At 31.5% G+C, this 13,326-nt stretch overlaps 1 protein-coding gene across 1 annotated transcript; it reads left to right on the plus strand.

Annotated features, from left to right (window-relative positions):
• Positions 1 to 8,726: 8,726 nt before the first annotated feature.
• Positions 8,727 to 9,047, plus strand: LOC109173551. Its single transcript, XM_019322791.1, has one exon. The coding sequence runs from the start codon at positions 8,727 to 8,729 to the stop codon at positions 9,045 to 9,047; it is 321 nt and encodes a 106-aa protein (XP_019178336.1).
• The last annotated feature ends 4,279 nt before the right edge of the window (positions 9,048 to 13,326 follow it).

Raw genomic sequence — 13,326 nt, forward strand, 5'->3', positions numbered from 1 at the left:
TCGCGCGCTGATTCGTTCGCATTTCCTTCCTGGGCACTTATTCGCACCTGAGTGCGTCCCTATATATATATATATATATATATATATATATATATATATATATATATATATATATATATATATATATATATATATATATATATATATATATATGAGAACACAGGTGAGAACGTGAAAACAAATCTTGTGCATCAATCTAATTAATTTTAATGGTCTAGATTAAGTGTGTACGAACGCGATTAAATGCGTGCGAACGCGCTTAAGTGTGTGCATATGCGATTGATTTAGGTGACATTGTGAGATCATATATTGTGCATCTATCAATCTAATAAATTTAATGGTCTAGATTGATCTAGATTAAATGTGTGCAAACGCGATTAAGTGTGTGCGAACGCGATTGATCTAGACCATTAAATAATATTAGACGGATGCACACGATTTTTTCTTACATTCTCACCTAAGCAAGTGTTTTCATTGGAACCCTTCTCTATATAGGGAAGGGATCAGGTGTGGGAATAGCTTCCCGTGCGGTTGTGCGGTTGAACGCACAATAAGCATTAAAATAACGCACTTTAAGTACACAATACACGCACATTAAGCACAAAACAAAACACCTTAAGAACACAAATCACGCACCTTAAAAACACCAACCACGCACCTTAAGAACACAAATCACGTACATAAGATTTTAAAAATGTTTCACTTTAAGTTTCACATAACTGACGCACCTTAAGCATACAAATCACGCACCTTAAGATGAAAACAACGCATATTAAGAAGGAAACTCACGCACCTAAGTTTCAGCAACTACTCACATTAAGCACAAAATTCACGCACCTTAAACACAAAATTCACGCACCTTAAGCACAAAACTCATGCACCTTAAGTTTCAACAGCTACTATCATTAAGTACACAACCCACGCACCTTAAGCCCAAATTTCACGCACCTTAAGCACAAACTCACGCACCTTATATACAAAACCCACGCACCTTACTCACAAAAATCATGCACCTTACATTTGACCTAAATGTAAAAAATTATCAAAATGTCACCGTATTTTTTATTTAATTTTGATAATCTAAACGTTGATTTAACCAAAATCAATAGTTCTTCTTTACCGCACCAGGCACCCTCAACCGCACAAGAACCTATATATATATATATATATATATATATATATATATATATATATATATATATATATATATATATTCTTAAAATATTGAAATTGCTGTTGCATGCTGCAGTGATATTTTGGCATGGCATTAGGTAGGTAGATAACTCCTAGGTGTAACAAATTAATTAAATATGTACGACGCAGTATCTATCTTTTAAATTGTGTAGTTGAATTAAAATGTGTGATGTTGACAGAGGAAATGACAAATCCAAATCAGTACCTCTTAATGATTCATGCATAGGTATCTTTCAACCAAAGTACATTTAGAATTTTAATTAAATTCGTGTTATAATGGATAGTTAAATTCCATTGACTCCGTAGTTTGCATGAATAGCCTTCCACTCTCATTCCTTAAGAGAGGTCGAAGTTCGAAATTAATCTTGTATATAAAAATTAATTTGGCCATCACTTTGCTTTTTAATTGAGTTGGCCCGGTGCGAATGAGGATTATTCTGAATATTCCATGGACTGTGTCTACCTTGCAAGGTGGACCCAGATCCAAAATGCGCGTCTAGAATAATGGTGCCGTTAGTGGCACCGTTTTCTCAACCAATGATTTTTTTTTTTTTTTTTTTTTGTGAATATAAAGTTCAAAATTTGTGAATATAGATTCAAAAATTGTGTTATACTGTTGATATAATTATGAATATAGAGTTAAAAAATTGTGAATATAGAGTTATGTAATTTTGTATATAGAGTTCTAAAATTGTGAATATAGAGTTCAAAAATTGTGAATATAGAGGAACGAATTCTGAAGACAAACGACAAGTTAACGACAAGGAAGGAAGCAATTTTTTTTAAAATTCAGACAGCGACGTTTGAAGCAAAATGACGCCGTTTTGGACCTAGGTCCACAACATAATTTGCCCTTAAAGGTGCCTCCAACAGTTAGGGACTGCTTATGACACCACATGGTCTGTCAAAAAAAGTACACATTCCATGTACAGTTGAGTCACCATGATTTACATCCCCCCAAATGCTCTGTCGGGCCGGGGTGTGGGGGGGCCTTAGGGTTGGGGTTCAACCTTTTGGAAAAAAAGTACACATTCTTACTAACGAATTATGATTTGCGTCGATCAGCTACGGGTAATCTATGTTGGTTTACTTTCTTATAGTTCTTTATCAGTTATAGTCACAAGGTAGAGTTTACCCAATACACATCATTTAATAGTAGCTGCATATTTCTCTTGTTACTCAAAAGAATAAATTTGGTTTAAATAAGACCTTGAGTTAAAGTAAAACATTTACGGAGTAATTTTTGTCAAAGAGTTAACAGAGTAACACAATTGTCCAGAGAACTTGTTCCAAGGGCGTGTACAAGATAAATTTCACTCTTGTGTATTCTCGCAAACTACATAAAAGGAAATAAAGTGTACTAAGAAGATCATAGGCTCGATCAAGATAGTATTGACAAAAATTAAACTTATGACATTTATGTACAAGAGTCATGCTCCACCCACTTAACCACTCCTTTTGGAGCATAATTGTTGGGCCATGAAGACTAGGGATCCTTTGAGTACAAAGCGAAATGGTTGCAATCGTTATATCGTGGACCGCTGTGCACGTGCACTGCGGTAAAAGTCGACGCCGTTTCTTTAAGTAAAGAAACGGTGTGCCGTTACAGTTAACAGAGTGTGTATTTTTTGTGTATTAATTACCAACTGAAACTATAGTGTATCTAAACTGACACTACCTCACGTATTATTTTTATATTATCAAGTGAAACTGCAATTGAAATGAAATGAAACTGTAGTTGTATTGAAATGAAACTGTAGTGTATACAAAATGAAACTGAATAACAATTTCACATATTTGAGTGTATATTACCCAGTGAAACTGTAGTTATATCAAAATGATACTGTAGTTGTGTAGAAATGAAACTACAGTGTATATAAAATGAAACTGAATAACATTTCACATATTTGAGTGTATATTGTGCAATGAAGCAGTAGTTATATCGAAATGATCATGTAGTTGTGTTTTAATGGAACTATAGTGTATATAAAATAAAATTAAATAACATTTTCACATATTTGAGTGTATAAATATCGAATGAAATTGTAGTTATATCGAAATGAAACTGTAGTTGTGTTGAACTGAAATTGCAGTGTATACAAAATGAGACTGAATAATAGAGTTACTTTTTGCGGAACGACGGGAAATGGGTGTCGTTTCTTTCATTAAACAAAACGATGTCATTTTGAAGCTCGGTGCATAATCGATTATGCATCGCGGTGCACGATATAATTTGCCCAGTGGTTGCTGGCAGTTGTTATACAGTGGACCATGGTTCATAGTGCTATGTGGATCATAGTTGTCAAAGAATTAGTGTGTGTGAAAAATAAACTAAAAAACATACCTCATTCAACAACGTATATTATCAAATGAAACTGTAGTGTAATTAAAATGATACTTTAATATTGTTAACATGAAACTAGTGTGTGAAAAATGAAACAAAAATCCAGGGCCATATATATATATATATATATATATATATATATATATATATATATATATATATATATATATATATATATATATATATATATATATATTGTCAAATGAGCGTGGAGTGTAATTAAAATAATACTTTAACATTATTATTATTATAATTAAACTAGTGTGTATGGAAAATAAAACTACAAAATAGATCAGAGCTCATACAATAATTGTATATTGTCAAATGAAATTGTAGTTGTTGGTTTTAGGGGTTTTGGGCCCAAGGAGATCCAACACAACCGTGGTTGGTGGATTCACCATTCAAATAAAGCTATGGACTTAGAAGAAATTAGACACAATGATTTTGACGTGGAAACCGAAATGTGAAAACCGCGGACCATTTTGGGCGGTGCTAAGCCTAAATTCACTATTTCTTGTAGGTATTGGTACATAATGTATGGCTATTTTGTACATGTAATATTGTGTAAGAATAAAGCTCTCTTTGGTACCAAAAGAGAGAGTATGCTTCTTTGTGGTAAAATGAAGTCTTCGTGATAGTCTTCTTGTTGTGAGAGTGAGAGAGTGTGGGTGGTGAAACCTTTTTGTTGAAATGAAGAGTGGTGTAGTCTTCTTGTGGATGAAAGAATAGTCTCTCTTGTGTATGTAAATGACTTCTCTTGGGAGAGTGGTGTAGGAAAAGTGGTTGAGAGTAAAGTCTCATTAGTGTATGAGAAAGTTCTTCCCATTTGGAAGAGTGATGGAGTCTTCTAGTGTGTAGGAATGGATGACCCCCTTTCCTGTTCTTTGAACCATTTTATAGCTTAGAGAGTGAGAGCTAGCCGTTGGGTGAGTCAATGGAATAATAAATAGGTTAATGATGGGTGAATAATAGCCAATTAAATGGGTCATTAAGAATGATAATGTGTAGTGGGGGGTTGCATTTTGTCTTGGCAACGGAAGATTGGTAAGGGGTTACTCATGAGTAATAAATGGAGATTAATGGCATTTAGGGAAGGTAGTAAATAGCTAATTTTGACTGGATTTAGCTGGGCCAATCGGGGCTAGGCGGTCTAACTGGACCCAAATATTAGGTATCCATCAGTAGTGTAGTAGAATTACAATGATATTTTGATATTGCTATAACGAAACTAATGTGTGTGAAAAATGAAAATGAAAAATAGAGCAATATTGTCAAATGAAACTAAAGTATAATTAAAATGATACTTACTCCATAGACCACATTATTACATAGTGCAAATTATGCCGTGGAAACGTGTTCACCATTCTTGGTGAACATGGTCCAAAACGGCATCATTTTTACCGAAAAAAAAAATTTTAGTTAATATGTTGTTAACGGCGTTTTGCATTCTATGTTCAGATTATGAATTTACATTTATTAAATTATGAATTTTCTGTTATGAGATTATGAATTTACACTTATGTAATTATAAATTTTCTATACATTCATAATCTCATAACAGAAAATTCATAATCTCATAACAGAAAGTTCATAATCTCATAAAATAAAAACATTTATTAAATTATGAATTTTCTATTACGAGATTAAGAATTTATAGTTATGTAATTATGAATTTTCTGTACATTCATAATCTCATAACAGAAAATTCATAATTTCATAACAGAAAATTCGTAATCTCATAAAAGAAAATTCATAATTTCATAACTGCACATTCATAATTTATGAGTGTTGAAGAAACTTGCGCAAAGAGAAAATGAAACCGCAAAATGTGAATATGAAGAAGAAAAGTCGCGTTGTTAATTAAAAAAAAAAAAATTGGTGAAAGAATAACGGTGCCCGTAGGACTGTTACCGTTTAGGACCGTGTTCACCATGGATGGTGAATACGGCTCCATAACCATAGGACTGTTACTGTTTAGGACCGTGTTCACCATGGATGGTGAATATGGCTCCATGGCATAAAGATTGATTACATAGAGCATGGTACACAGTAAAATTTGTCAGCAAATAATTGTTGGGCACTTGGGCCATGAAGACTAAAGATCATCCTTTGCGTACAAAGCGCAGTGGTTGCTGGGAACCCAACTTCATTGGAAATTCTGGACATCTAATTTTAGAATATAATTCTTGGTAGGACAACCAAAACCCTACCAAACACAGCCCTACACTCTTGGGCCAGAAACTATTGTGGTTTGATAGGTATATATAGAGCAAATCTTGACACATCCCCCAACAAGGTCGTGAAGAAATTTGAATTAGACATCATCACGATTCGATTCAAACTATATTAACAATTCTGGTTAAGTTATGATTCTTAATCATAAAAATAAGAAATGCACACACTATTGCCCGCACGCATTGAATTTGGATCTTTGAATTTTTAATTTTGAACGTTGTAAATAAAGAAATTTTAGAATTTCAGAAATGTAACGAAAAGAAAGGTTTGCACAAGCAATTCAATTGATTTATAAAATCGAAACCGATGAATCACTGGTTCAAAATTAGAACTGAACCGTGGCCAGACTGAATTGACTTTGGCCCATTGGGTAGATTGAAAGATTGGATGACTACCTAAACCCATTTTTCAGCCCGACACACAAAAAATCAATCGTTATATCCTACACCACGGCGCACATAGCACTATGCGCCGCGCGCCTCCCAAAACGACGTCGTTTTGGGGTCGTGTTGGGAGGCGCGGTAGGAAGTTGCTGAGATTATGTGTATTCGTTCACAACGTTATGTGTATTCGTTCACAACGTTATGTGTATTGGTTCATACAGTTATGTGTATTTTTTATACAATTATGTACATTGTTTTTATACAATTATGTACATCCGAATCAGAAAATTTGTGTGTATTATGTTAAGAGTTGATGTGTATTATGTTAAAAGTTTATGTTTATTATGTATTATGTTAGATTATGTGTATTATCTTTTAAAAAGAGTATGTATATTTTGTTATAACATTATGTGTATTCATGTATAACATTTTGTGTATTCAAGTATAACATTATGTACATTCTTGAATAGCGGGTTTTTTTTTAAAGAAAAGCCTACTGCCATTCACTGGGGCGGGAAATTTCAAAAAAAAAAATAATTAAAACGACGTCGTTTTGCATCTGGGCGCATAGTGCAATGTACGCCGTGGTGTAGGATATAAATTGCCACAAAAAATGCAACAAACATGACGAGGTATCACATATATGTCTCTGAAAATTAAATCAATTGTTTGTGTTAGGTGTTTGTGGCCACATGTCATGCCTATAACCACACCTGCTAGATGAGCCTCCGATCCATATATTTTTCACATCACAAAATCAAGTGACACAAGAAAATAACAACTTTAATTCAAGAAATGCTACACCGATCAAATTTAGTTTAAATTACATAATTGATCACGTTATAAAATATGATTCTATCATTAAGTCTTAATGAAAAAAAAATGTATTTTTAATCTCTTAGGTATATGATTTTAGTTGTTTTAGTTCATATCTTTCAATCGTTGTAGTTAAGTTGTACAAAAATGAAAAAGTAAAAAAAAAAAAAAAAAAAAAAAAAGAAATAGGAAATACACATGAAACACATAGAAAAAGTATAAATATAAAAATATAAGTGTGAATTTATAAAAAATAAAAAAAAAATCCTTTTAAGTATATATATATATATATATATATATAAAGGTTCCGGTGCGGTGAATGCTTCCCGTGCGGATGTGCGGTGGATTAATGTGCGTGAGATTTGTATTCAATGTGCGTGAGTGTTGTGCTTAATGTGCTTGAGATTTGTACTTAATGTGTGTGAATGTGTAAAATGCAGCAGAAAATATTGATTTCAGCTTCTTCCCCATCCCCAGTAGCCATTTGCCCCCTCCCTGATGATGATGATCTGGAGGCGAGCTATGATGGTTAAAAATTATGGGAATAATACAACAGAAATCCACACTTAGCTGTTGTGAAAATTTTACTGTGCGTGCGTCATTTATATAAACATTCAACTGAACTGAAGGTAGCTGATAATCCAGAATCCATGGCCAAATTGAAGGAAGAAATAACAAGAAGCTTGGGTGTTAATGTGCGTGAGTTTCTGTTCTGCTTCCTTCTGAGCTCGTAATTCCGAAATATGCACGCACATTAAGCACAAATCTCACGCACATTAAACACAATACTCAAGCACATTGAGTACAATTCTCACGCAATTAAGTATAAACCTCACGCACATTAATCCACCGCACATCCGCACGGGAAGCAACAAATGCACCTGATTCCTTCCATATATATATATATATATATATATATATATATATATATATATATATATATATATATATATATATATATATATATATATATATATATATACACACACTGAATGTACATGAGATGTCCTGAATTGGTCATAACTGTAAGCAATATTTATGCTATAGACTCGAGTCAAAATACACAATTTATATACTGAATGTACAAAATTCAAATTGTAAAACATTCAGTATGTAAACTGTGAACATTTAGTATATAAAATTTGTGTACATTCAATATGTAAATTGTGAATATTTAGTATATAAAAATTGTGAGTATTCAGTATGTAAATTATGTATTTTTGGACCCGGACCCAGGTCCACAAAATAATTTGCCAACTGTAGGAGACACATTTAAGCCCGTACCATACTCAGACTCGTTCGCACCCGACGGGCGCAATTAAGAAGTAAAGTGCTAGCTAGATTGATTTGCCCATACGAGAGTAAGTTCGAATTCCCGATCTCCCCTAATTTCTAAAAGCCTTTTTTTTAGTACTATTGACTCTATTATAATGTAGTATATGTTCTATACTTTCTCTAATTATTACAGTCCAAAGAGTCAATATCTCACCATCAAAATTTGATCATGTGATCTTTCTTCAAGGGGAGCCATAGATGTGTCATCTAAGTAAAAGTGTTTCGCTCTCCTAAAGGCCTTTATTAATTAAGATAAAGGCCTAAAAGGGAAATAAATAAATAAATAAGAAAGAAAGGATAAGACACTTGTGGAGAACTTGTGCCACAAACACGTCCATTTAATTATCATCGCAATCTTCTTCTATACAACAATTGCCCTTCAACACCAACCAACCACCACCACCGCCCACTGATCTGAGATGGCTTCTTTAAACATGTTCATTCCTCCGGTGGCCGCCGCAGGCCAGAGAAGAGTACGCGCAGCCGCCACGGCGGCCAAGAGCTCCGGCGGAAGCAGCCAAGAGAAGGGCCTGCTGGACTGGATTCTGGGAGGGATGCAGAAGGAAGACCAGCTGTTGGAGACCGACCCAATCTTGCAAAAAGTGGAGGACAAGAGCGGCGGCGGCACCGTCAGCGGTCGCCGGAACTCCGTGGCCGTTCCACCGCCCAAAACTAAACCCAATGGCGGCGGCGGCGGCTTTGGTGGCTTCGGCGGCCTCTTCGCCAAGAAAGATGAATGAATTTGCCGCAGATTTTTACTCCCCCGTACGTAATATTTTTTTACTTTTTGTCTGAATCATTACCACATTATTAGACAACAAAAGACGCTGTCGTCTTTCTTGTTTATGCTCTCTCTGTAATTTTCTTTATAATTTTAATTCCAAATTTAATGATTTCAGACCATCTTATTTCACTTATATTACAACCTTAAAATTGTCAAATATTGCTGTCGTGTTCCCCCTCATCCCAATACGTGGATTGTTAATACAACTGCAATAGAGCCGCGTGAATTGCTAATACAATTGTAATAAAATATTGATTATTGTATAATTATTTGTTAGGGTAAATTAATTGCCTATAACACCATGCTAGCATATTGAATTTCGGCGTAATGAGAATGAACAAGTGTTCTTGGTAACTCAGATCAGGACTACAAGAACCCATATGCCCTATTTAGTAAAATAGTTAGCCTATTAGTTAATTTTGATTTGTTTAATCAGTATTTAATTGTTTGACTTAGTTAAACAATTAATATGAGTGTTTGATTAATTAACTTTTTGTAATAGCTTATTGTTCTAAAATACTAAGAATTCAAAAAGCTGCTCAAAGCAGCTGTTTGATAAAGTCATTTTGTATGTAATTAACTATCAGCTAACAACTAATTAATTTACCAAACATCTTTCTACAATCAGCTAATGCTATCAACTAGTCAAACCTACTAACCAATCAGCTAACAACTATTTACCAAATACCTCATAGCATGACCGCTCCAATAAAAATAGAGATCTTGTGCGACATATGAATTTGGACCCCCTTTTTAAAAGAATATCTATTAATCTAGAATTAAGGGCATTCCAATTTATTGGATCATATCTAAAAACATAATAAGTGTGAATGAAAGTTATACCCCTGATTTATATCCGTTTTTTTCGTTAATTTTTTTTTTTTTTTTTTTTACATTATGCTATAAAGGTTGTACATTAAAATATTTTGGACAAACATACCCCTACCGTTATAACTTCCGTTATCTTTTCCACTATTATTACCATGCACATGCATCCACAATATATTTTCTTATCTTCTTCATTAATAATAATATATACACATTATATATTTGAGTTATATGTTAATTTTTACATAAAATATAAATATCAAATTTATAAAAATGATTTACATTATTATTATTATTATTATTATTTAGAATAATTTAAATATCTAAAATCTAAATAAATTTAAAATTTTAATATAATGTATTAATATTTGGCACCTATTTTTTGTGCATCGCGCATAAAAAATACTAGTATGTCAAATAAAAACGAATCATTTGATTTATTATTGTACCACCATCATCTAAATAGGCAAATTATACCATGGACCAGGGTCTACCTTGCGTTTTAGACCCTAGTCCAAAACTAACATTCAGATTCTATATCTATAGTTGACACATTTTATACCTGCATTTGTTAGTTTCTGTACCTGTAGCTATCATATTATGTGTCAGCAATTATCAAGTCAGATTTTGTGTCTATAGTTGACAAATTATGTACATGCAATTGATAGATTCTGTACATGTAGCTATCATATTATGTGTCAGCAATTATCAAGTTATTTGTTTACATGTACAGAAACTGTTAACTATAGGTACCGAACTTTTGTATCAGGGTTTATAATGCAATATGAACCCTGGTCCATGGTTTAACAATCGATCTAAACAACCATCAACACTCTTATCATTTTCATAGTCACAGTGATACCATACTTATCATTGTTGTGCACATACTATCATTTAAATTTTTTCTAGTCTCACGATCACCTTGTTTTTTTTTTTTTTTTTTTTTTTTTATGAATGTTAGCATCTAACAAATTTTCATTGGCATAATCTTTTTTTCTCATCTATTTGATATTCTTTTGTAATGAATTTTTTAATAGTTCCCTTTTGAAATTGAGTTAGTTGCTCAATTCTTCTTTTCTTTTTACGCTTCTCAGACCCAAAAGAATATTTTCTAGAAAACATAATTATAAAATCCAAAAAAAAAATTGTTTAGAATCTCTATCAATAAATAATTTATCAAGAAACAAACTCTTGAATATATGATTCAATATTTAAAATTATTAAGTCAATAAGCAATGCCAATAAATAATAATTGTGAAATAAGTCAAACAATATGTACAATTAAGTTAATAAATTTTAATTAATAATTACCAGATGTATGATGAAGAACTTGAGGGTAATGAACTATTGATTATGACCTATTAACCTAGAGACTAGGGAATAAGAAAAGAGATTAGGGAAATAGAGATTAAGAAATATGAAAGGGGATTAGGGAAAGTATAGATTAGGGATTAAATTATCAGAATATATCATAGTAATAGAAGATTATGTTTATGCTTCACTAGTAGTTCACCCGTGCGATGCACGGACTAAATATTAAAATCATGTTATGTTATTAAATATCATAAATAAAAAACAAATATGAGATTTATTCTTTTATAAATTGTTGTAATTAAATTAAAAATTAATATTTAAGTTGGGTAATTACTAAAAAGTGTTAATGTCATATGTGGCCATTCGAGGTCATTTGTGATCGAGTATAATAATTTTGCCACGTTTAGTTCTAAAATTTCAAATTGACGACCCGTGGTCTTTCGACTTTCAAATTGTACTGTTATGTGATGCACGACATAAAATTTAAATAATGTTATTGTTGATGAGACTAAAAATACATAAAAATAATTTATAAAATAATAAAATCAAGCAATTATTCTCAAAATTTAATGGAAAAAAATATTTCTTTGAAATAATTTAAATGTACTTACAATATAAATATATTTATGGAAATTGCACATACAAAAATATTAATATTTATAATCAAAATAGATTACAACATACCGAAATTTTTAGTCCATGTGAACTACTAACCCATGTCTTGGCAGGGGCTGCTGGCTGCCCCTTCTCAAACTGATTCTTCTATTTGGCTTTATTCAAGTCTCTCTTGTATTGAACGTTTAATTTAATGATGTTTTCGATTTGGTTTTCAAAAAATAAAAAAACAAAAAACAAAAACAAAAACAAAAACTAACCATAGTTAAATATCGATTTCTTAAAAGAAAAAGTCAAACGTCAAAGTTTGTAAATTATTATAAATAAAAAACTTAAAAAATTAGATGAAATAATTACATAAATTCTAAATTATATAAATATAAATTAAAAAATAAAAATAATAATTGCATATTAGTGTAAATTTATGTAGTCAAATCCATCTCATTTATTAAACATAATAATCAACTATATTATTCAGCGCATTTATTTAACTCTCAAAATCGAAGTCATGATTCTTATTGTCAAAATTCAGCCAAAAAAAAACCCAAATATCTAACCCTAGACACAACTCATTATATATATAAAAATATATAATTTGTGAATCCCTAACCCTAATCACAACATATTACCGGTATATATTATAAAAAATTGTCTTATTCAATACCATACAGAATTTGTAAAATATAAATTCAAATAATTTATATGTACTTACAATGTAAAAATATTTATGAAAATTGCACATACAAAATATTAATATTTATAATGTAAATAGATTCCAGCATACTAAAATTTCAATTTAAATTTGAAATAATAACTTTAATTATATAGCTAACATACTGAAATAAAAATTTAATTAAAAGTAAGACTATGAAATTAATAATTTTATTATAAATAAAAATAAAATTACAAATGATTAATCGTGCAGTCCACGTGTTAGCTCAGGAGGCCGTTTCTATATCTGTGGTAGGGGTGTAAACGAATTGAATCGAGTCAAATATCTCAGTATTCGATTCAAATTCGACTATATATTCGAATATTCGTATTCGTATAATATTCGAATACAAAAATTTGATTCGTATTCGATTCGACCAATTTATTCAAATATATTCGATTCGACTCGAATATTCGAATTCGAAATGCTTAATTTAATTTTTTACAAAATATTCTAATAAATTAAGATAAAATGTAATAAAAATTTATATTTAAATAACATAAAATATTCGAATATATTCGATCGAATACACTCTAATTCGTATTGGTATTCGAAAAATATTCGAATCGAAAAAAGTATTCGAATTCGAATTCGAATCAACATATTCGAATTCGAATCACGAATCAAATTTTTTTATTTGATTTGTTTACACCCGGGAATGGTTTGAAACACCTCATCATTTTGTTGTTGCCTCACTTGCTTATGATTCAATGAACTAAGCTACTTTCTTCAAAAATTAATATTTTTAATCCTTTGTTGTTAACCT

Source organism: Ipomoea nil, unplaced genomic scaffold (genome assembly GCF_001879475.1).
Source record: "Ipomoea nil cultivar Tokyo-kokei standard unplaced genomic scaffold, Asagao_1.1 scaffold0482, whole genome shotgun sequence".
In the NCBI taxonomy this organism is placed as follows: domain Eukaryota; kingdom Viridiplantae; phylum Streptophyta; class Magnoliopsida; order Solanales; family Convolvulaceae; genus Ipomoea; species Ipomoea nil.

Coding starts and splice junctions, on each gene's coding strand:
- LOC109173551 (XM_019322791.1), top strand. CDS start 8,727: ATGGCTTCTTTAAACATGTTCATTCCTCCGGTGGCCGCCGCAGGCCAG.